Raw genomic sequence first — 25013 nt, 5'->3', positions numbered from 1 at the left:
CATACTTTGAATTAATCGTCTCATACTCAGTAACAAATGTAACAAGAGACGCTAGCTGGGGGGTTTTTTTGCATCATGGGGCAGAAGCCAAAAAAGGTTGAGAAGCACTGATTCGATTTTCAACAATGTGTCGCATTTTGTACGGAAATACTCGCTGCAAGTGCGAGTTCCCCAAAACCTGAGTCATTGACTCAAGATATTTTCCACTACGGACTACGAGGCCCAAACACACAGAGAGACGCATCCTGCGGCTTCAGTCCTGCATCAGTGGAAAAACCGACGCGCCGCTGGGTGTAAAGCGTGCCCGCGCCCACCTGTGGCCAAACCGAGGTCTCTCGGCTCTGAACATGCTGCGTTCCCCCCCGCCGTGAAGCTTTCACAGATTAAAAAACTGAAACCAAACTTGAGTTTATTTTTCCCTCCACCCCCTCTTCTCTTTATTCGTTGGGCAAAAACAAATGAGAGCAGATAGGACGCTATCTATGACTCCGCAGACTTCCCTGAAACCAGACATCACCAGTAACAGCAATACTTCGTTTTGCGCGTCCTCGCATTCCAGTCCAACGTCTTTTGTGCACAGATCGCCGGATGTCTGCAGGGGGAGGACCAGGCAGAGACCCTTCACAGGTCACCTTTCAGCTTAGGCTAGGATTTACGCTCACTTCATTTCATCCCTCTTTCTCGCAAAGTACATGACAAACAGAGCGCCGTCTGCTCGTCCTCGTGCAGTCTGTGCTCCGACGGTACATTTCGGCGGTCTGCGAACAGCCAAATCCTTCCAATAACAGTACATTCGGTAAGCTTTAAAGGACTCCGAGCTAAAGGCCATTTATTCTGCGAGTAGTTTATTCTGACTGTGTAGTGGTTCCCTTGAGTTAATACTCAAACGTGGCAAACAGTTAACAGATCCAGGTTCACTGGTCGCGGTCTGGCAACGACAACACCAGTGTGTGTGTGTGCGTGTGTGTGCGTGCGTGCGTGTTTGTGTGTGTGCGTGTGTGTGCGTGTGTGTGTGTGTGTGTGTGTGTTTTCTTTAAGGCAAGAGTGACTTCATCAGCTTGGATGAAGCTGACCATCATTCTGTGATCAGTAACTATGTACAATTATATATATAATCACACTTATTTACAGGGCATGTGGTGACGGACAAAGCCCGTCTGGGCGTCCACATGGCTACACATGAATACAATAACACACGCAGCACCTCTAGTGGTAGAAAGACAAAGACACACGCTGAGGAAAACAAACACACTTGGCACTTGAAGATTTCTCCCAGATGAACACAAGACAAAGACAAATCGAGAGTCAGTTTTAGTGGTAAACGATTCAGGGGCCGCCACGTGACAAGCCGGCCTCATGAGAAATAGGCTGAAGAGCAAGTGTTGATGGTTATTGGCCTGTCTCTCTTCTTCTTCTTCCCACAGGAATGCAGTATCCGAGGCCTCAGAGGAGGCAGATCAGGCTCTTGCCCTCCTCGATCTCCTCCTGGACCTTGTCGCTGGACGTGGCGATCTCGGCCTGCGCGGAGAAGACGGCGCAGACGAAGGTGAGCACGGTGCCGCCCATGGCGGTGTAGAAGGCCCAGCCCATGGAGCAGAGCCCGGCCCGGTACGGAGCCGCGTCGGGACCGCAGTACAGCTGCACCTTGTCCGAACCCCAGCCAGCAGGATACAACATCAGACCGAGGATCAGGAACAGACCTGAGACGGGAAACAGGGGAGAAGGGAACTCAACTGATTGTATCTTATGAAAAACACACAGCAGCCCCTAGAGACCGTTGTGTGCATTACACCCTAAAAATATGAGCGCGCCAAAACAACAAACGAGTGCAACTGAAAGTTCACTTCTGACCTGCATAATAACAGTTTAATTAAAAACATGGAAGTATTTCCCAAAGCAGTTTTTTTGTCAAACATATTGACAGTTTGAAAAAGATACATGGGCTTTTTGACCACGAGTTTATCTCTCATGCTCTCCAATGCAAACGTCAACAGGGAAAATGGAGAAAAACAACAACCAAATACATACAGACTACAGTTTGTATCTCATTTTTTGGCAGATTTGGACTTAGCGTCTTAGCTAATGATTTTTTAGACGAAGGAAACCAAAGTACCAGGAGAAAACCCACGCAGGCCCGGGGAGAACGTGCAGACTAGAGCTGCAACTAACGATTATTTTCGTTAACGATTAATCGGTCGATTATTTTTTCAATGAATCGTTTAGTTGTTTGGTCCATAAAATGTCATAAAATGGTGAAAAAAATTTAAATTGTTTTTCCCAAACCCCAAGATGACGTTTGGTTTTGTCCACAAACCAAATATCTTCAGTTTACTGACATGGAGAAGCAAAGAAACCAGAAAATATTCACATTTAAGAAGCTGAAATCTGAGAATTTTGACTTGTTTTTTCATAAAAACTACTTGAACCGATTTAATTGATTATCAAAATAGTTGGCGATTAATTTAGTAGTCGATTATTAATCGATTCATCGATTAACTGTTGCAGCTATAGTGCACACTCAGCACTGAAAGCGTCGAAGCCAGAACCTTGTTGCTGTCAGTCTACAGTGCTAACCACTGCACCACTATGCCGCCCCTCATTTATCATTGTAAAATAACGATACATTTCACGTGTGAGAAAATAATATTCAAACAATGACAATAATTCTAGCCTTTATGTCCATTCAAGGTGTTTTTTACGACCCACAGATACACAGTGTGAGTCTTGGTGAGAAACAATGAATGTAAACATGACTGTAGTTTTTACAGTAAAATTGAACAGGGTTCCTTTAATATTCATAGACCTTAATCTGTAGCAGAGATTAAAAAAAGAAAAGAAAAAAAGATGAATGGCTGGTCCTGAGGATGATGCTAAAGGAAAGGCCATTGGGGCATTGTTATTGATGTGGTTTATCGTCATGAAAGTATGGATCTGCTCAATGAATGTCAAGACTGTATGCCAAGAAGATTACAGTGCGCATTAAAATATGGGCATACTTTAAATTGTGACCTGACAGTGTTGTCATACAGGTGGTCACCAAACTCCATAGGAGTCATCCTCTGCAGACAGTGGATATTTTTTACACAATATTCATTGCATAATTGAAAAGAAAAAAGAGTAAATGTTAAAGGCAGATCCAAAAATTTAAAAAAAACAACTGATGTCACCATCCTCACACAATAATCACCAATCCATCAAACGTGCTTCATGTTCTGAGGGGAGTCTGCTCATGATGCCTGCGGCGAATGAATCTGTGTGACCGCCACGCGAAAACATTTCCTGCCAAAGTGCCGTCGCCGCATTCCAAAGCGTCCTACCAACGTGAAAGGAAAAAGAAAAAAGTGACACCACACACAGACGACTTCCTGACGTCTGCCTGAGAGATGAGAGCGGAGAGAACCACCGCCAGACTTTCAGCGCGGCAACTGAACCCTGGCCCAGAATCCTGTCGGGTCGGAGCACAGCGGACGGAGGAGAACAACAGGAAAAGGTAACTGAAGGGTTTCGCCGTCTGCCCCAGTCCCCGGCCCGACCCTCCGGCGTCCTGTGTCTCGGCAGAGAGGACGGGGGTCACTTCCTGTGTTACCATGACCCACTTCTACTACCGTGCTGACTTGACTTAAGCACTGACACACACACGCGCACGTACGCACACACACACACACACACACACACACACACACACACACACACACTGCTCCCGCGGATCGCAAAACAACCCGCTCTCCTTACCGTAGGCGAGGCTCTGCTGTGTTCACCCAATTTAAGACTGGAACCTTTTTTTTTTGGACCCGCCGCAGAGCGTATGGAATCAGGTGAAGGTCTACGCCCAGGGGCGCACTGACTCAAACTCCGTCCACGCCTGGACCCAGATAAGTGGCAGCAAGTCGACGGATGGTTAATCAATGAAAAGGTGAAATGATGCTACTTCTTGCCAGCTTCCCAGCCGCCGTCTCCTGACGGCAAACCGTTTTCCACTAATCTTCCCGTTTATGACAGATCAAGAAAATCAATCCTTTGTTCATTTCATTTAAGATATAATAATAATAATAATAGCGGTGGATGTTCCTCATGGTCCCCCGGCTTCCTGAACCAAGAGTTCTGCTGCTTTGGCACGTGCGCCAAACTCCGTTCAGAATGTTTTGACATTTCAAAAGTTCCCGCCGAGTCTTTTTAAACGTATCTACAGTTCCACATTACTCTTGAACCCGCTGGGCCTGCTCCTGGCAGTTTGAGCCTCTGACCATCAGTCAGTCACGTACTTCTCACGGGAGATCGTACCCACCCACCAAACTTGCATAGTGCAAGAACAGGCGTTTGGGTTGAGGAGTGGGAAGGAGAGCGGCACCGTTCTCCTTCCCACTCCAGGTCGGCGAACCATCAAAAATGATTTTGAAGCTGCTATTCTAGGGTTGTGTCGCTTCAACGCATGTTCAGATGCCCCTTTCCGTTTCCCCTTCGCTTTGCACGTTCCTCCCTCGGTGGTGGATCAGTCGGCGGGCCAGAGGAGGGGCCTGCCGCCCCTCAATCGAACCTCTGCAGGAAACATTTACAATAATAAAATGACGGACAATAAATGAACCGGGCAGGAGATGAGAATTTCAGAGCTGGCGCTCTCATCCGACTGGATCTCGGCTTCATCGAGCGGGTCTCGCTGCCTTGCTTCATGAAAACAAGTGCGGGGGTTGAAACTCCCTCCTCCCATTCTCTCCTAATCTCTCTCTCTCTCTCTCTCTCGGCCTCCTTTCTTTCTCCTCCCATTCTCTTGCTCTCGGAGCACCCAATATCGTATTAAACACGGAAATGAAAACTAGGTCATAAATTCTTTCCACATGTTGCTGCATTGCCCTGACGTCCAGACTGGCTTCAGTGATGGATTGAAGGTATGGTTTTAATTCCCAACCCCACCCCTCCTAAGACCCCCCCTCCTCCTCCCTCCCACACACACACACACACACTCCGTCCCAAAGACCTGAGACCCTCTAACCTAATATCCCGCTGCACTCCACCCTCCCAGCCTCACTATTCCCTCTGCACTGGCTCTTGTCTCGGTTAACTTCCAAACTGTCAATTCTCCACCATCAATCTGTTTCTGATAGCGACCTCCCTGCCGACGACCAACCAACCAGGGCCCTCCCCCCTTTCTAACCCGCCGCTCCCCCGGCCTCACACTTGTAACCCCGCACAGCAGGTCAGCAACTCCGCTCCAAGAAATCGGGCCGCCTTTTCCCTTTCCAGGAAAATGAAGGAGAGCAGCCATGTCTTCCGTAGAGAGAGAAGGTTTTTCTCTTTCTGCTTTTTCACGCTTTTGCAAAATAGGTTGATGGCACTGACGTGTGGAATTGAAATTGGATAAACCACTATTCTAAAGAATCAAACCCCTTTATCATCCAATAAATAAACAACTATGAACAAGTGTTACATTTGCATTTCTCCTTTGTCAAATCTCAATGGTGTTTATCATTAATTATCTCAACAGAAAATAGTAGTTTTCATTAATTAAAATCAGCACCACCTCAGCATAAATCTGATTATGTTGGCTTCAGACACAACCAACAAAACTGGGACCATGTATTGGTTGTAAAATACACAACATATGTAAGATATAGGATTCCCCCGTGTGTGTTTATCAGTGAGAGCTGGGGGATTCAGCTTCCCTCTTTTGCGTAGTCGGAGTCAGAGTCGGAGTCATCACCGGACGGTAACGCCGCACAAATTCCTGTAAGCCACCCCCCCCCCCCCCCCCCTTACTTCCAGCCTGAGAGCTTACAGTCACAGTCCGCAGTTACACTTGAGATGAGGTGTGTGACTCACGGCTGGAGGGGGAAGTTTATAGCAGGTAATAAAAGCATTCGACACCGAACGCACAAGAATTGGAGACAGTTTTACGGCCGGGTTTGTTTGCCGTCTTGTCTCTAATCCTTTTCGACGCGAATGGGAATGAGTGAAAATATACAGAGAATTCCCTTTCAGGTAGTCCAACACACTAACTGTAGTGTGTAAGACGTCTCCGGGGGCCTTTGAATGTGTGCAAAGTTTACTCGACTGACCCGCGGCAGAAGCGTCTGTTTTAGCCATTCAATTACGTAAACCGCCGGGAATGGATTTACCTTCAGCGGAAATCTGAAAAAAATCACGCTGAGCTTAAACTGACCGCCGCTTCAATGCCAACAGAAAGTGTGTCGCGGGGGACGAAGAAAAGTCCACGAGTAGAAAGTACAAGTGACACCAGTCCGTGTGAAGACTGGGTGGACGGGGCCTTTGGAAGTTCTCCAGTGCGATGACGCGACCATCTCTGGCAGCGGCGGCGGCGGCGGCGTCCGCACTCTTCCCATCTGAGGTCAATCACTTCCCCGAGCATCTGCCGCCTGGCTCCAGTTTTCTCATTACCGGAGGGTCGGCAGTCGCTGTGGAAATAATGATTAGGAGCGAGTCGGCGCGGTGGTGCTGCTGGAGGATATCAGCGGGAGTGATATCATTCACAGGCCCCATGGAACGACGGGGCACTCAGGTCGAAGACCCTGACCCACACCAGCGCGCCGATGATTGGCGACGGAGGAGCAACAAGGAAGACGCGAAACCTGTCGGATGTCGGACGGGCCGTCGTGACGGCGCCGATCTCTCGCCGCGGCTACGGGGTTATCGGTCTTTGGCTCCAGAAGGAAAACCTCCGGCCTCCTCGGCTGTTTGATGCTCCTCTCTACTGTCTACTAAGATTTGCTGTGACCAGAGAGCATTTTCGACATTTCTTTTCTTTTAAGGCATTTTATCCAAACTCAGTGGAGTCAACACTGTATGAAGCTAATTCTCCAACGGACCCAGAATGTGACAACAGTTGCTGAAGAGTGAAACCTTTACAGTTAAACTGTGCACTTAAAGGAATACTCCACCAAAAATGAGTCTTCTTGGGGAAGTACACCGACACATACATTTTATTACATTTTATTATTAAATTTTAAAGTACTCCTACAGCATCAATTTATTAGCAATTCAATGTCTGCTTTTGAACTTGACACCAACCAGTAATACAGCCAATACTGGCTTAACTGGGATATAAAGGTATATTTCATTGCTGAAAAGTTACAAGATCACGATTCAAAGAAATGCTATAGGTTTACTAGGCTTGTTAAGCTGCATGGGAAACAAACAGTAGCCATTACTACCTCTGCTAAAAAATGTCCTTAGGGCTATTAAATATCAATCCCTGATTATTTTTGGAGGAAAGGCTTCAGGTCAACAATACTTGATGCTAGATTTTCTGTCGAGTTTACTGGAGCAATCCATTGAAAATCCCAAATAGGCGAACGGTCTGGGGAATCGGGGGGGAAGAAACTGTTTGCGTAGGAAATAAGCAAAGAGGAACGCCTGGTGTTGGCTAATCCTGCTGATTAAATTCCCGACAAATTAAAGCACTTCATCACATTGAAGTGGAAACCACAGAACCCCCCCAACCCCCCGACAATGCCTTTAAAGGAGTCCTGCTCATTGATTTGCACCATTGGCCAACAGCGGCAGTGCTTGATACACTCGTGGACATGGTATCAAAGGGGCCGGTTCGCTTGGCATGAAGTACAGCAACATTTCTCATATCATCTAACTGTGTAAATGGTCATAAAGCTCAGCCCCTCAAGTCCCTCACGCATCTATATTCAGACAGGTGGAGAACAGGTAACAGCTTTCCATTGCTGGCGTTCATCGTTCACTGGCTGAACGGCCTTCAGCCGTGCGTCAGGTCAGCAGGGCTGCACAGAGCCGGGGGGGGGACCGTTCGGCATGGCCTCCGCCACACGCCCACCTTTTTTATGTTTGGGCCTGCACCAAATAAACAACTGTGGGGGAGGAGAGCCATAATCAGCAGAGAGCTGGGAGCTCGCGGTACAGTCTGTGAAAAAAAGAAAGGAAGAAAGAAAGAAAGAGGAGCTTCAGCCGGGCCTGATCTCATGGCCTCCTCCCTTCCATAATTCACCGCAGTGAGTCAAAGTGGCCTCAAGACACATAACCATAGTCACGGCCACGGCATGCATACCCTCCGCACACAAACTCAGATACAAACTCAGATACGCATGCGTGGTCAACTACGTTTTTTCGGCGGAGGCCAATCTATCGTCATAAAAGCGCCGCCGGGCAGCCGGGCAGCCGGGCAGAGAAGGGCAGAAGGTAAATATTCGGGCGGCGGCAACCAGTGACGACCTGGTGGCCGCGGAGGGTGGAACTGGAAAACAAACCGCCACCGCGTCTTTTAAACTCCCGCCCGCCCCCGGCCTGAAGTTCACCGGAGGCTCCACAACAATCAGACACACAATTCGAGCAGCGGGAGCTGCGGCGCTCGTAATGAATGGTGTTCGTCCGAGGGCAGAACTTTTTCGTTTACCTTGACTGAACGGTGGGCGCCGCGGGAACAAAGAGGAACAAAGAGGGTTTCACGACCTGAATTAGCTGTATGATTCATCCCTCCTCATAGGAGCAAAACTCACGCTTTGTCTTTAACTCTCTCTTTCTTTTCCGAAAAACTGGCAATGTTGATCACTCCCTTTCACATTTCATTGCATTTTTTAAAAATTTTTTTTAATAAAACATTTCTAGCGCAAATTGGATCCTCGCCCGCTACAGGGGAGACAAACAGATTCAGACGCACATTGAAAACAATACCAAAGAGTTAAGGGGTTCCTGTGCAACGGGGCGTGTTTCGAATGTGTGACTTGGAGGCGGGTACTGATCCGGTGGTTGTAGCCACATCCATTGGTGAGACTAAAAAGTCCCGGCTGGGGCTCAGGAGATAGAGGTCGTCCACTAACCACATGGTCGGCGGTTCGATCCCCAGTCCCGAATGCCGAACCCTAAATTGCCTCTGACGGATCTTCCGAAGTGTGTGAATGTGACAGAAAATGTGCGGTGGATAGCAGCGCTATAAGAATGTGTGTGTGAGAATGGGTGAACGCGACTTTTACTGTAAATGGCTTCGAGTGGTCGATAAGACTAGAAAAAGCGCTATCTTTTTACAAGGGGTCCCCCGATATGGCTTTTTTTTCAGGTACCGATACCGATACCAATTATTACATGACCTAACCAAAAAAGTGCAGGGAACTATCGGCAGCATTTTAATGAAGTGGAACAAATGAGGTTAGTGACTGCGGCTGCATCAGAGCCAAATTAAAACATTTATCTTATCGGCAAATCTGAAGAAAAAAAAAAATCCGTCCAGGTGGATAATCGGTCGACTCCTACTCTTTACCATTTAAAAGTCAGGATATACTCAGAAGGAATGGTTCCGTGATATGGGTTGTCCGACCACGCCAGATATCCCGTGTTCATAGTTGTTCTCAACAGCCGCACCCAAAGGTGGAGTGAGGAGCTGGCTGTCATACAGAGGATTATTGGTATATCATATGGTTATAATGGTGCACATTTTTTGCCAGTCTCTCCTGAAGGGTATTCATCGTGATGCTCGGACACGGCCCCCCCTCGAAATATAACGCGGGAAAGATGTTGGGAGAGAAGGTTTCAGAAGTCGTGCGACCACCTGACAAGCAGCTGTACTGACGCCTTAATACCAGTCCTTTCACCGACACAAACTTGAGTATTGAGTTGGACACCGATCGAGGCTGGACACCTTGAACTTTTTCTAATGTAATAAAAACAGGAATTCCAACGGGAGACTTCACCAAAGTCTCTGGCTGCCGGTAATTCCTCTTTCGATCAGTGCATCTGCACCAGCGCAATTTAAAACGGGCCAAAAGATCTCACCTGCGATTCCCTGCAGCAGTCCGCACACATTGAAGATGCTCTTCTTCATGATGCTCTGGAAGCACATGGTGAAGACCGAGATGAACGCCACGGCGCACAGCAGCAGGATCCCCGCCGCCAGGAAGATGGAAGTCGCCTGCCAGAACCCGCTGGCAATCTCCCCAAAGTGTATCGCGTACGGCCCACACAGGACTCCGCGGTGCAGGTGGGGCAGCTTTATACAGCGGCCGTAGATGCCCAAAGTGGGCCTGTAGGCCTCTCCGGCCGCGGTGGCGCCGTGGTGGCCGAACACGGCATCCGGGGTGCGGGGGAATCCCACCAGCCAGTCAGTGCTCATGAAGGCGATGAGCTCGCCGAACGCGGCCACGATACTCAGCAGGGTCCACAGCATGGAGCGGCAGGTGACAATGACATGGCACATGCTGACGGTGGCCGGAGTGTCCCCCTGTTCAGATTGGGCGAGAGGTGAAGCGCTCAGTGGGGGCGCCCCTCGAAGCACCGAGAGCGGAGGCTTTTCGCGTTCTCCCTCCGGCCTGAGACGTGGGAGCGAGTGTGCGCCTCACGGGAGGGACAAGGTGACACTGCGGTACACAAAGGGATCCCGTCAATGATTCACAGTCCGCTGCTTCCCTCTTTTCTCTCCCCTTTTTTTTCTCCCCTGTTATCTTCTGCCGCCGTCACCTCGGCACAGCTGCTGTTCCTCCTCCCAGAACTCTCCCTCCGTCCGTCGGCTCGGCGTTCTGACTCTTGCTCTGTCTGGCTTTTGGTGTCTACATTGTACTGAAGTTCTGTCCCCTGAGCCAGCCCGCTGGCGTCACATCAGACACACCTAGGAGATAAAAAAAACAGAGAGACGCAACAACAGGGTGAGTGCTTTGATTATCGAGTATGAAATGTTACCGCGTGATCAGATAAGTCTGTGGCGATTATTGATTGATTTTGGTTTCCAGAGGCCGAAGTGTGGAGGAGGAGCGGAGAGGGGGGGAAGGGAGGCTCCGTGGTGGAGACGTTTAATGAGTTGTGTAGGGATGTGTTCGCTGGAAGTGAGTTCATGCTCAAGAAATTGTAATTCTTGTTTGACTCTCTACTCCCAGTGGATCTTCGTGACTGGTCGTAAAAATAAGAAATCATTTAACAGAGCTGCGAGTTTATATGCATGTGCCTTTATGTGTGTCTGTGTGTGTGTGTCTGTGTGTGTGTGTGTGTGTGTGTGTGTGCGTGTGTGTGTGTGTGTGTGTGTGTGGGGATGGGAGGGTTAAAACACATGTGGAAAACGGCGGAATGAGAAGCGGATGCAGACAGAGAGAAAAACAAGCCCGAGGCCTCTCATCAAGCGGCCCACACAGCTGACCTGAGGTCAGCCAACGGTTGATAACGCAGCGTCCGTCCGGCTGTCACATGGCCGCTGATAACCGCGGTGACTTCAACCCTGATGCACTGCACCGCACACAGTGACACTGCCACGCGGACGCGGTAGATAGTTTCAGTTCATTGGGGGGGGGGGGAAGACCCTCCCCTCGTGAATTGCGAGAAAATAATTACAAAAGCTCATTTCAACATCCCTCCAAACTGAAATTTTTGTCCAACCAACAGTCCAAAACACTAAAAATGCTCAGTTAACGATGATATAAAACAAAACAAAGAGCTGAAAATCCTCCCAGTGGAGAAGCCGGAACCAGAGAATAGTTGGAAAATAACTGCGACAATTAATTTGCAATCAAAAGTGCTAATAGACTCCCTGATAGATTAACTCAGCACTAACAACTAAATATTTTCCTGAAAAAATAGATAACACAGTATGATTATGTATGAAGAAAGGCTTTTGGACAAATACAGAAGGGAGCCTTTTATGTACGAGACATGAACAAAACCAGAGCAGAACATACAGAGAAGATTAACAGACGCACACAGGCCTTTGTGCTCATGTTATAAATACAGCTCTGGGCCAAAGCTGACAGTTGTTTCTTTTCTTTGAGTCCTCCCTCCCCTCCCCCCCCCCCCGCCCCGGTTTCCCTGCTGTCTCCTGGGTGTCTGTAAGTCATTCTCCGACCAGTGTTTGGCAGGGCGGCGGAGGCAGCCGGGGGCCGCTGTTGACACGTGTGCCGCCCGCACGGCAACGTTCCCATCACTCGGCCCCCGGTGCGCCTCAACGGCGAGGGGTGGGGGGTGGGGGGATTGCGGGGGCGGGAGCCACGGTCTTCCCTTTGCGGTCACGTCCCGGCGAGTGAGACTCGGTGTGTGAGTAAGAGCACTACACAAACTTTGATCTTTGTCATCCTGTCGAGATATCAACAACGGTTCTCTTTTCCTCCCCCCCGGCCCCCCCTCTCCTTCTTTTCCAGTGGAGAAAATGACACAGATCTGTGGTCTCTTGCAGGGTGGTGTGTGTGTGTGTGTGTGTTTTCTTTGTGTCGATGTACGTTTGGAGTGTGTAAAACAGATGAGATCATCAGAGCAGGCACGGACAGCCGCCTCTGTGGATTTGGACCAAAATTAATTTTATGAATCACAAGCGTTTCTCATTGCCTCACCATGAACAGATGCAGGAACAGATGCAGACACACATTCACTTACTGACATTTTTGGGGGAAAACCCTCCTCCCGCCCCCTCACACAAAGACCGTTGACGTTTTGGGGGGGGGGGGGCTAAGTCCCAGAGGTCCTTTGACAAGACTGATGTTTGACGTGAGGGTTTAAGACAAACGGCTTTTCAGGCATGGAGCACGGTCAGTCCAAAGTTTTAAGGTCAAACATTTGCTGGCGAGTTGCGAAGACTAATTCCTCACTGACAGGAATATTGTGGCAGCTCAAACAATTTGAACCACATGGGGAGATACCAAGCTTTGAAGACCCGGACACTTAACCTTTGACCTTGCCTTGCGCGAGTATGTTTGCATCACGTGCCTGTTGGTTGCACAGTGCCTACTGGTGGCTCTCAGTTTGTCTGGAGCTGCCTTGAATGTGGGTTATTAGATCTAAAACAAGTCCGGACAAGTCTGCTTCTATTAATGTACCTGGCATTTGTCACATACATATGCCCAGACGTCTGCTGTTCCCAGACGAAACAGATTTGAGCCGTTATCATGAACAGAAGTTTCCCAAGATAGAGTGAAGAATGGTAGTCTATATATGTGGAGCTCAAGATGGATTTATGATGTCCTTTATGCTCCCCGAGTAACCAGGGGGCAGACCAAGGATTATTTGCGTCTCAGTTTACATACACATAAGAGTTTATGGCCCTCAGATTGCACCCACTACCCAGTTAACCTCCCCCACCCAACACTAATCCCCATGGGTGCACGCACTTACAAGACTCCCTGCCATCTCGCACATGCTGCCCAAAGAGTTTGACCAGATGACAGTGCTAGATGAACAGAGAAAGGATCACAAAAAGTTATTACAACTCATCCTGAACCTTATTGGCAGTCCATCCGATAGATGTGTAGAGTGTTTACACACAAGACCTCACAGTGGCACATGAGGGAAGACCAAAGGATCGCCAAAGTGTTTGGGCTTCATCCTCTGGGTACCATGAATGTCTGTACCAGCGTTTGCACCATTCCTTCTAGATGTTGAGATATTTAACAGGACAGATACTTCAACCCCAACTGAAAATGTTGAGCCCATGGTGTGCTACAAGAAAAACCAGGGAATCACCTGTCAATGAGGGTACATCCTGCGGGGAACACGAATGTCTGTAAAAAGTTTCAAAAGCAACCCATTACATAATCATTGGGATATTTAGTTTAGAACCAGAAGGACTGACCATTGCCCATCCCTATGAGCCATGTTGCTATTGGGGCTCAAAGCACAACTCCTGTTCAAAGTGTCCACTCAGCCGTTCTCTTATCACAGCAACAGAGCAGCAGGAAACGCCTTTCTGCGCTGCCGCCGACAGGAAACAATCTACACATCTGTGGACATGCCATGGGTCGCGTCGAGTTTCCCCACGGAGAGGGGGTTTGTTTAGGGAGTTTTAATGGAGAGTCGACATAGTGCAAGGACATCGAGAGAAAGAGAGTCCAAAAAAAACGTCAGATACACTTGTAGAGCCCGTCACGAAGCATCTGCAGTTCAGCCGCCTCGTTGTGGTCAAAAAACGTCCCAATGAAAGACTCTGAATATCTCCAGCTCCCTGCATGTCCAGCCCTCACCTCTCCCTGGCCTCGGTGACCCCGCAAAAGCAATTATGAAACAAAGGCAGCGCCTCTAATCTGCGAGGATCCGTTTGAATGAGAAGCCCCTGCAGCTACTGAAAGGGAATGCGGCAGCTGATTGGTCACGGAGGACCTCAAATACTAGTCCGGGAAGTGGGAACGCGTCCTCGTCTAATAACGGCTCTAGGATTAAGACGAAAACACACGGGAGAGAAAAAACACGTCTACAATCACCAGGTCAGTGACAAGCATGTAAATCAATCACCGATGACAAAAGCACGGCATCCATCTTTTTCTTGTGTTGTTTTGCAGCTCCCGTGGACCGATTAAACCTTGGCCTCGTTACTTAAGGAAAATTGCAGACTCCAGTAGCAGCAATAATAGCAGTCACTAACAAAGGAGTCCACAGTCAGCTTTTCCACGGCAAAAGAGCAAGTCTTTCTGCCCCCTTCTGCACATCTGCTCAGCATCCCGGAGCTCTGTGACGCTACAGAGAGGTTGTGATTAACACCTAAAAGCACAATATTTGTATATCCCATTACACCAGCCAGGAACCCAGCTGTTCAGTTCACGTGAGTAAGTGTTACCTCGAGGAGTCCCCCCCTCAGTGGGTTAAATGGGAAACGAATGCAAGACAATTAGGAGGAAGAAGACGGCAGTCCAACCTGTCTCCATTGGCCTGCGGGTACGTTCCAGCTCTCCTGGAGATGTGGCTTCGCTGCCCTGACTCTCCTCCACTGCTCTCGCACTCTCCAATGCCTCTGTCAGACTCTGACTCACAGACCCTCCCCGCGTCCCTCCTCCCGGAGCGCCGCAGCCTCCTCTGATTGGCCGCGGCCCACACTGGAGCCACACTTCTTGAGAGGGTCCACATGGTGGCCATATTTCAGTGCTGAATCTGGGTTAAAATAACAAGAGCCGGAGCTGCACAGGGCTTCTCTCCTCTTTCTCTCTCTCTCCCTCTCTCTCTCTCTCTCTCTCTCCGCCTTGGTTTCTCACACCTTCTCGCTCTGTTTTCGTTGCTCTCTGCACTCTGTCAATCAGCCAACGCCAACATCTTACCATCAGCGCTAAATGATAACTGCACTTTCACTTCCTTTACAGAAAAGTAAACCCCAAGTACACACCGATGAGTACAAGTACAGCTGTGTCGATATATGTTGTTGGATAGACCAAGGCTTTGTTTACATTCATACGCATATCGGCATCTCTGCTGGCCAGATGACAAATCTAAATCCATCTTCATTTTCATGGGCGACTCGCAAATCAGTGCCTGAACATTTCTCTAGAGTGGAACCAAGGTCTATGTGTTTCTTTTCTCTAGCTCAGTTTTTCCATTTGTGCTGAGGTTGAGTGCAACCACGTGAATGTTTTCCTCGAAAGACTCTCTTCTAATCTACATCATTTGGATCAGGTAATAAAACCTCCAATTTCCGACGCGCTGTCATCGTACGAAGGAGTTCTGACGGAGCATAAACAGGAGCCTACAGGTCAGTGCTTTCTCGCCCACACAGCTCGCTCAGCGGTCGGACTGATCGGGCATCAGATAAACGCTTCAGCAGCTCAGTGCGCCTCGTATTTGATGGTACGTGTAGAACAATTTGCCGGAGCAGTTTCCCCCCCCGTGTTGCTTGACGGAGATGGCCCGAGAACAATTGGAAATTTGAGAGTGGAGGAGGACGGAGGAGACAGACCGTGGATGTGTTGAGAACATCAGACAACGAGGGGCTATTTTCCACAGACTGCTTACCGACACGGTTACACTGCGGAAGCAATGAAGGTCACATATACAGTACCTCATGGAGAGACAGACGCATCTTCACATTTTTCAACATCTGGCTAGAATACGTCTTGGATTTCATTTGCTTTTTACTCTTGTCTTTGAAAGCGCCATGAATGCATTTGCAATCAGCAGTTTGGAGATCAGATTCCCATCCGTTCATTCCAAGATGCATGAAGTACAAAACTGGCCCACTGTTGAGTTTATGTACGTATACTTCAAAGTTCACTGTAGACGGCATTGTTAAAATGTATGTTTCAGAACTACTTTATAGTAATATCATTTTATTCTTAAATATACTTACAGTTATCTTGCCGTGAACAGAGAAAGAGAACAATCATTTTGCGCATAAACTTAAAATGTACTCGTCCACTACTAAGTTTTAGCATTACCTAGTGTTTAAAGGATTCTTAAAGTGACCTAGATAAACAGTAAGTGTTTAAACCTAATATGAAGTTGTAAATACGGTACTGGTGTAAAATGTAAATGTTACTCTGTTTTAAAAATATGAAGTTGAATTAATGTACTTTTGCAGCATTCATTTTAAATGAAGTTACAAGTATAATGCTAGTGTGCAAGTTAACAAGTGTCACTTTGTGTTTTAGGTATAGACCAACTGTAAAGATTAAAAACTGTGCAGTATTTCTTGTGTATTCTTAAAAACAAATCTCCGAAGTCCTGTTACATTCTTCTTCAGTCGACAGCAAAACGCCTGTGTGGCACATCGGATGCCTGGATGCCTCGACAACTGACAGATAGAGCAGACACCTCACTCTCGGGCTGGTGGGAGCGAAGAGTCCCAGGATTGCTCACAGCAGCACTGGGTGCTCTCAGCCAACACTGAAGCCGGCTACAGTATTTGTCTGACTTGTGTTCGCTCACAAATGACTTCCATATGAAGGCGGGGGGGGGGGGGGGGGGGGGGGGGAGAAAAAAACCCCCGGTCGACTCAAACAGGAAGACAAGCCGATAGGTCAGCCAGGCAGTTTGAGCAAGAGGCCCATCTTATCAGTTTGAATGGAAGTGAGGCCATAAGAGTTCAAAAATAGATCCTCTCAGCACAGACTAATCTATCCCAGACCCAATAAAACCGCTCCTTTGACCCATTTCTAATAAACTCTGGTGACTCATCCGCTCCCTGTCGCTGTGAAAAGATGGGGAGAGGTTAATAAGCAAGTTTAAAGCCACAAAAGTCTCCTCGACATGTCTAGAATATAACCAAAATGCCTTTTTTTTTTTTTTTGTTTTAAGGCAAAACAACTAAATGTTCCCCAAACCCTGCCCTCCTCGGCATACTGTCGTCATGCCCGTCAGACTATCCCCTCTCGTATGGCCGTTCCCGAGGATTATGGTAGCGTGTTTACAACTGGAAATGTTTCGTGCCTAGCTGTCGCAGCTGCAGGGGGCTTCTCGTCTCAGAATCAGATTTTAAGTCGAAAATCGACACGCCAGCAACGTTCCTCACCCTTCTGCCCGTGTGGCTTTTGGTTTTAAGGGAGGCTAAAATGACACCACCCTCCAAAACTCCACAATGCAGAGTCTCCGTATCACCAAAGCCACACCTGCTGTGCCTGGTCAGGGTTGCTACGCAAGGATTCAAATATTTAGCCCCACAAGGTTAACTATTTCTGAAGCAAACCAGTCCACATGGAACGTACGCCTTATACTCTCGGTCCTACTGTACCAGCAACCAACCTGAGTGTGAGCAGACTCACAGCAGCTTCCATAACTTGCTTGTGACCTTGATAGTACAAGGCCCAGGTCCGACAGAGGCTGTCTACATTTCATTGAACAGCCTGACGGAAGGCTCGCGGCGCTGCCTGAGCCGGACGACAGATGCTGCGGGAGATTTGGCGTGGCAGCCTCTGGAGCTCCGACACAGCGCAGACACCCTCACGTCAAAGAGCAGACGATCCGAGAGGACAGAGGAGAGGAAAAGAGGGCCTCAGCAGCACTAATCCCCGCAGCACATCTGCACACATGTACGCAACCAGACACATGCCGCGCCGAGTCGTCCTTCGTAGGGACTTCGACGGAGCTCGAGGTAGAGTCGGATCGGAGCCTGCTGGTCATTCGTCATCCCTTGTCAGGCTCTGATCAATAGTATCTTGTGGATCTTAAGAAAGTGGAGGAGTGTGAAGCAAAGCGGGGTCACAGCTGATAAGGGTCAGATGACAGGTTGTGCAAAGGAGATCCAATCATCAATTTCCACCGAGGCTGGTTTTCCGTAAAGACAGAGAACAATAGGTATTTTTCAGTTAAAGGCCCTGAAAATGTATTTTCTTAATCAGCCTCTTACTCTAAGGGATCCCATGTGGACTGCAGCTAACAATTAGATTATATCATTATATATTAATCTGACAATTATTTTCTCCAAGATAAAATCTACACGTCTCATTTTGTCCAACCAACAGTCCAAAACCAAAAGATGTCCAACTGCACATAATAATAATAAAAAAATAGTACTTCGTCCTAACATGTGAGAAGCTGAACACATTTTGGGGCATTTTTGCCAACACCTTTGCTGTTTTGTTTCAGCTTCACATAGCAGGTGAACGTGATATAATATACCATAAATACTGGTGGAGACCAAAATTGAGATTACAGGGGAGTGAATATTGGATTTACATTTACCAGGTGGGAGGAATTAATGTGTTATGAATTAATTAATGTTTCCATTTTTGATTCTGTATTACAATATCTGGTCCGAATCCTGCGCAAAATGTAAAAAAAATTGAATCCGAGGTCTGAACAAAATTTCAATGCAACCTGACCCCGAGACAAATCGCTATCACTTCGCCGCATCTGTTTTCCATGAGGCCAGTAACAACATTTAGCAAGCCTGCTATCGGAGGGAGCAATCTCAGGATGAAGGGCTGAAACGGCATGCTCTCGACCAACCACACAAAGAAAAGAGGCTGAAGGGGAAAACGTGCACTGGACACCTGACACTATGGAAATTTGACAAGTGGACCACTGCAGCGTGTTGTGTTTTAACATCGCTCATCTATAGTATATCCTGTATAGACAGAGGTGAGGTATGCAGCCTTACACTACAAATCTCTTACAACACCATTATTTAAAGGTTTCAGGTTGTATAATTAAACTGGAGACATGGGTGCATACAAACAGTACGTGTAAATAAAAAGCCATTTAAAGAACGTATACACTTATCTCATGTAAAATGATGTTAAGAAGATGACTACAACACCAAAAGTAAAGGTCTTGTGTCGATGCACCTGTGACCTGGATTCGGACACAGGCGACTCAGCCCAGACAGAGTCTGATTCTATACAACAGAAACCAAAAGCTTTCCTTTTGGCCCGCGTCGACACATATGCCTCAGATATGTCAATGAAGTTGTTATCTGCACGTGTCTTCAATCGGCTCTGTGCCCGCACGCCTTACGTCGCTACACAGGGTTTACTTCCTACAAGCCTCCGTGGAAGGAGACGGCGGCGGAGGAGAGGCATGGAAAGAGACGGCGGCCGATCGAAATATTTTGCTCCGGCGAGACCTTGAGGAGTTTCGATTTAGGGAAAGTTATGATTTCCCCTCAATGTTTGAGTGTGATGCAGATTACTAAGTTAAACTCAAACCGAAAAGTCTAGACAAGGGGAGTATCTGATACCTGATGGTAGCATACGGATGTAAACAGTATACCGTTCCCATTTTATCCTTCAAATATGTCAGGCATTCCTCCGCACCCCCAAGAGAAGGACATTCCCTATGCAGTCTAAAAGCGGATCTGAAGCGACAAATGGGACGTTGGGGAGTCCCCACTGCTCTGCGTGTGCTTTCTCCGCGCAATCAGAGAAGTCTGAGCTCGGTTCGAATGCCACAGGGGGAGCGGCTACGACCATCTGGCCACTCGCACCACATCTGGCCCCACACCCATCAAGCCACAGCTTGATGGGCGTAAGTCCCATCAACAGGCACATGGGGACATATGTTCAACATGCTCTCACAGGGGAAGGGGCTGCGTCGACCGAGCACCATGTATATTCTCCCGAACCCACAGTCTGGGTAGGCCTTGAACGGATACAGTTACAGAGTTCTGGAGCGGAAACCGAAAGCGATGCTTGCTTCGATACTGACGGCATTCTCCTATTTGACAAAAGAGGTCAAAGTGCTCAAACAGCCGTACAAGACCTTTTGCAAAAAAGGAAAGTAACATCATTTGTATTTGTATTTAAATCAAGAACTTTCTAAACTAAGATTTAGTCAAGAGGAGTAGCTGTCGGACCAAAAGTTCAATGCCATATTTTATCACTGGACAGTTTTCAGCCATCTCTGCCGTGGACCCATTTTGACCTTCCGTGCCAAAAAAATGCCCATCTCATCTCGTGTTTTTAACTCAAAGGTGTACGAGTAAGTGCGAGTAATTGGCTGAGAGCATTTCACAGCTACATAAAATGTCTATTGCAAACCTTCACTGACAACGTCAACAGCATTCGACACCGGTCCATTTGTTTAACATGACAGCCGAGGTCAAGAGGTCACGCCTCATCATTTTTTGTCCGCGACGCTTTTGTCGACAGTGATTTCAGTCGGCAGCATCTTTGTAAAGGGAGCCGTTATCTCTTCGGCGCGTTTGCTAATTTACGAAACTTTCTGGGGAGTACCGCTGGAGCGTAAACACACGGCTGTGTTGGAGGTGAGGAAATCCCAGCGCTGAGCTCCGGGGGAAGCAGGACGGGAGCGTGGGAAAGAGTGCGGGAGGGAAAAAGGGGAATATTGGTGCAGCGACCCAAGTGTTGACTAGATTCCACGGCTTGTGGTCAGCAGGGAGTAAACCTGCGAGAGGTGTGGAGCTGAAATGTCGGCCACAAAGACTCGGAGGACTTACAGTAACTCCAATTGAGTTTCGCTTATCCCAAGAGTCTTTTTTTTGGGGGGGTCCATATACATAATTAAAAAACACAGCATTGCACTGTGCACACATGAACACATGTGAACCTGAGCGCGCCAGACATGCACACCTCCGCTTCGATCTCGGCGCGAGTGGTCCACCGTCCCCCCCGCCTGGAAACGTCTGTTTACACAATCTGACTGACCGCGCGTCAGTCTGGTCGGTGAGTGGTGAGGCGGGGCGGGGGTCACTCGGGTAGGCGGGACGGGCTAATTCCTCAGCCGCGCTTCTGTGGGGGAAGGCGGAGGTCAACGAGCCCTCGTCTTCTCGTGTGTTGACCGCCGTTAACAGCCCTCGCATGGCCAGCCCACGCCGCGAGGGGGTTAAGACGGTGATGGAAAACAAAGCACGTCTGACACATCACGGTCCGGCCTCGACGTGGGTGGCCGACTGCTCCGCCGCCGACCGGGGGGAGGGAGGGTGCGGATAACCATCTCGTGGAAAGATTGCTCAGCGCTGTTTGTCACAAAAGAGTTCTATTTGCCCCGGCGCCCCCGCCTCCATGCGCGCGGGGGGCATCTTGGAGCAGTCGGATATGAGCGCCTGCTTTTTGAGCTGAGAAACAGCGGCAAAGCAGAGACAACAGCCCTTCGCAACAGAGGGACAGCGACGCAGCGAAGAATCTGTTCACTGTGTGCAAACCGAAACAGAAAAAGGCGCCGGCTGCCTGGCCCTAACGAGAGTTACACCGAGGGTTTGCAATTTGAGTAGAACAAGCACTCCTTTTATAAATGCACATTTAACCGAAACAGTGGGCTTTTTTCCACCGTAAAAGTCTTTTAACAACAAATAGGGTATAACACATTTATATCCATGCTAGCGGCGTGGCTCAGGGGATGGCGAGGCATGAAGACGTATCCACAGTGTGACAAGGGTGGATTTGTTTTCAATCTTCTGTCAAGTTGTCGCCTAGCAACTGACTCGGTCTCCGGTGTCGGCGTGCCCTTGGACACATCGGCAGGACACTTGTCGGTGCCGTGAAATATCAGTAGCGCACAGCGATAGTGTTGACGAAATGTTCAATGTGAGCGACTGTACGTCTCAAGCAAAGTCCAAGTGCGCTTACAGTGACGTTAAGGGGAAAAGAGTTGATGTGATGTGGGTACGCTAGAATTGATATGACCGAGTATCACCAAAGATATGTAAAGAAACGTTAACAGGGCCGACCAATATCTAGTAATTTTTATCAGCAGCAGCCAGAGAGGACAGACACAGTCAGAGAGCTCATCCAGAGTAGAATCTGGAGCCTGTTGAAGAGATACAGTAAGTGATACGGAAAGACTGAGACAGACTGAGCTATTTGAAGTTGTGTCAGCATGTTCTAGGGCTGCGATTATTTTCAGTACAAATGAATCTCACCATTCTCTTATCGATTCAAAAATAACAGTTTGACCTCTAAAATAAAGATAGATTAGTGTTTCGGGTTTCTTCTATTGTCCAACTAACAGTTCAAAACACAACATATTGAGTTCAATACAGTGTAAGACCAAGAAAAGACGCAGATTCTCACACTGGAGTCATCAAATTTGCTTGAAAAATATATTGATAATCACAGCTAATATTGATTGTTTGACTAATTGCTGTAGCATGTTGTATACTTTACTGGCACAAATCAAACCAAAAAGCGAAAAAAAGTAAGTTTGAAAATAGAGGGTGAAATATCACTTTAAGAAATGAAGGACTACATTCTTCACACCTACTTCCGCCCGTCTGCTGACAGGCTGGGGTGCCCAGAGGAGCCCCGGCACTTGTGCTCGGTGTCCCACTGTTCGAGAGCCGCAGAGTTCGGGGGCCCCTCAGGCCCAACACTGTCTCCATTATGCTTAACCATTTCCAGCCCCACCGTAGGCCTGGAATCAGCCCCGGGGTCCATGAAGGTGGGGGGGGGGGGGGGTCGCAGGAGAAAAAGTCCTTCCACTTCAGATCCCCATGCTTCTGTTCTCTAGGCCTCTGCTGAGCTGGGTGGATGGTATTTGCCCCTCTCCTCTGGAGGGCGGAAACCATTGTTCTCACTGTGTTTTGTGTTTGGGATGAGTGCGGTTTAATCCTAACTTCCCCGTGGCTCTGACCTGCTGCTCCCGACCGAGTTTCCCACTGTAAGTATAAAAGAAAAACACAACCCCCCCCGCCCCCCTGCAAGCCGAGACCTCGCTGGCTGCTCGTCCAAACGCCCCGGGGGGGGGGGGGGGGGGGCCGGGCCATAGCCGCTGTGGGCACCCCGGGCTTAACCTGATACTCTGCGCAAAATCAAAAGTAAGCACCGCTGACGAACGCTGGCACCAGTCTACCTCTCTCTGGAGCTTCAGATAATAAAAGAATCAGGCGATATCATCCCCGCTCTCAGGCTCTTGGCAACACGCGCTGGCGGCGTGTGTAGGAGTCGAGGGAGGCGAGGGACGGAGACAGACGAGGCCAGACGCCGCGCGAAAGAGAGACGCTGCGGACAGAGGGGAGAGGTGAGAAGCCGAGGAGTGAAGAAGCGTGTTGCTATTGTCCGACTGGTTTCGGGGGAGTAAAATGAGACGTGCAAGTGCCTTTTCACTTGCAGACAAAGAGATGAGTGTCGACAAGTTTTTCTTACGAAAACCCTCAAGAAAACCCCGTCCCAAGCGCTGCGGATATGGACACCACCGCCACCATGGGGCAAATCTGTTGCAATTAGAGCTGACACGGCCGGATATATAAAAACTGTCCCGTCTCATGTTTCCAGAATAAATGAGCAGAGACAAGATGTAGAGAAACAGGAGAAAAAAAAAAAAAACACTGCCGTATCCGACGTCCTGATTAAAGTCGGGGGTTTGACCGGAGCAGATTCAATTCAAAGGTTGCGGAACAGCACTTTCCCATCGACGTGTCCGATACGGAGCGCGGAGGACAAAGGAGGCGGAGGCGCAAGAAACAAGGGTGAGATAACAGGAAGCAGCAGTCTCCCTATTTTCGGAGCAAAATGAGCAACAATCATTTTGTTTATTATCTGAGCGGGGGCTTTCCACTTTGCAACGGCCTTCACAGGTGGTCTCGGCTCAGTATCTCTCACTCCATTGTTTTCCTCCATATTGGAAAAACATGCACCCAACCCCCCCCCGCCAATTCCACCCACCAACACCCCCAGTTTCCTACCTCCGTATAAATATACCACACTGATTTCAAGAGTGAGCATGAATGGCAGACAAGGAAAATAAAACGAGGACATACAGCAGATAGAGATGCGGCCTTCAGACTTCACATTTGGATGACGTCATGCAAATGAAAATCCTTGTTGTCCTCGTTCTCCTTGTGTGCAGGTGGAGGTTTTTTTTCTACAAACGTCTCTTCTATAACTGTTGTTGTTTCTTTTTTTGTTCCCGTTACAATACCGCACGTTAGTCTCAAAGTCAACGTTTCGTGCCGTAACCATGACATGCCAGGGGGCGCGTGTCGCTGTAACGCTTGAGGGTCGGCGTACGTGGCGCCTGATGCTGGCGCGATTGCCGCTCACGACAGCTACCGGAGTTTTCCTGCTTATGCCATGCGAGCTGTCCACGCAAAGCCAGAGGGATGCACTGCACATACGGTAGGAAATTAACTCCACAACCAGATGAGCCCACAATGAGTTTGACCAGCTGACTCCGCCTCCTCCCTCACAGGCTCATTTGACACGTGATCGCATGCAGGACCAAGAGTTGAATTAAAGGGACTGGCTGGTGCCCGGTGCTGCTGCTCGCCATGCAAGAAAAAAGCAGCGCAACGGAACCGCAATGCCATTCGGCAACGCACGACGTCACTCCATTCAGAAGGGAATGAGCAGCGTTTTTCAGTCAAAGCCTCCTATGCAGTTGTGTGAGTGCTCTGTTTGTATTATTATCAACCGTGCTTAACTCTTCCTGTTTTGTTGTCTTCCATAGAATTAGATCGTTTTACATGTTCATCTGTCTGCCTTTTGATGAATGAGTCTGCGTCGGACAGTAAACAACCAAAGGTATTTTCATTTTCACAGATCTCTTTGGTTGGAAGGAATTCATCGGTGGGGGAAAAAGGTTTAAGGGTCTTTAAAGGAGCGACGTTATATAACACCTGCCTAGAACAATGGGGGCCATGGTGACCAGCTTGTATTTCCACTAGTTGCAGACAGCTGCCAGGAACCCCAATAATATCACATGGTGAAAAGCAGGAAACCGTGTTTCTGGTTCTGTTTTGTCGGTCTTCGCAAGAGTCACACTTCCCCGGAGGAAAAGGTCTTTGACTGGAGTCCCATGCGAGCGGACAAACGGGTACAGGTGAAACTGAAGGAAAAGCACATGTGTTGTGTGCAGAAGTGACGCCAACACCAACCTCTCGTGCGGAACCTCGGAGACAAACTTCTTCGGGTGGATTCCAGATGTTGCGCGAGTCCTTTCTCCCGCTCCGCAACCTGCAGAGACAGGAGAAAACAACGCAATGG

At 48.5% G+C, this 25013-nt stretch overlaps 1 protein-coding gene across 4 annotated transcripts in view; it reads right to left on the bottom strand.

Annotated features, from left to right (window-relative positions):
* Positions 1-392: 392 nt before the first annotated feature.
* lhfpl2a (LHFPL tetraspan subfamily member 2a) overlaps positions 393-25013 on the bottom strand; it is a 39991-nt gene continuing 15370 nt past the window's right edge. Inside the window, exons 2-4 of one of the 4 annotated variants that reach the window (XM_035626111.2) lie at positions 24905-24983; positions 9745-10573; positions 393-1700 (exon numbers count right to left, since the gene is read on the bottom strand). In XM_035626111.2, the coding sequence (XP_035482004.1) occupies positions 1444-1700; positions 9745-10165 (678 nt within the window). In that variant the 5' untranslated portion in view covers positions 10166-10573; positions 24905-24983 and the 3' untranslated portion in view covers positions 393-1443. Of the gene's footprint in view, positions 1701-9744; positions 10574-14488; positions 14715-24904; positions 24984-25013 lie in introns of those variants that run through there. The other 3 variants (XM_035626112.2, XM_035626113.2, XM_035626114.2) reach the window with 3 other exon arrangements.

The sequence above is a fragment of the Scophthalmus maximus genome, chromosome 2 (genome assembly GCF_022379125.1).
Source record: "Scophthalmus maximus strain ysfricsl-2021 chromosome 2, ASM2237912v1, whole genome shotgun sequence".
NCBI classification, from domain to species: Eukaryota; Metazoa; Chordata; class Actinopteri; order Pleuronectiformes; family Scophthalmidae; genus Scophthalmus; species Scophthalmus maximus.
This window is presented reverse-complemented; position numbering and strand designations above follow the sequence as displayed.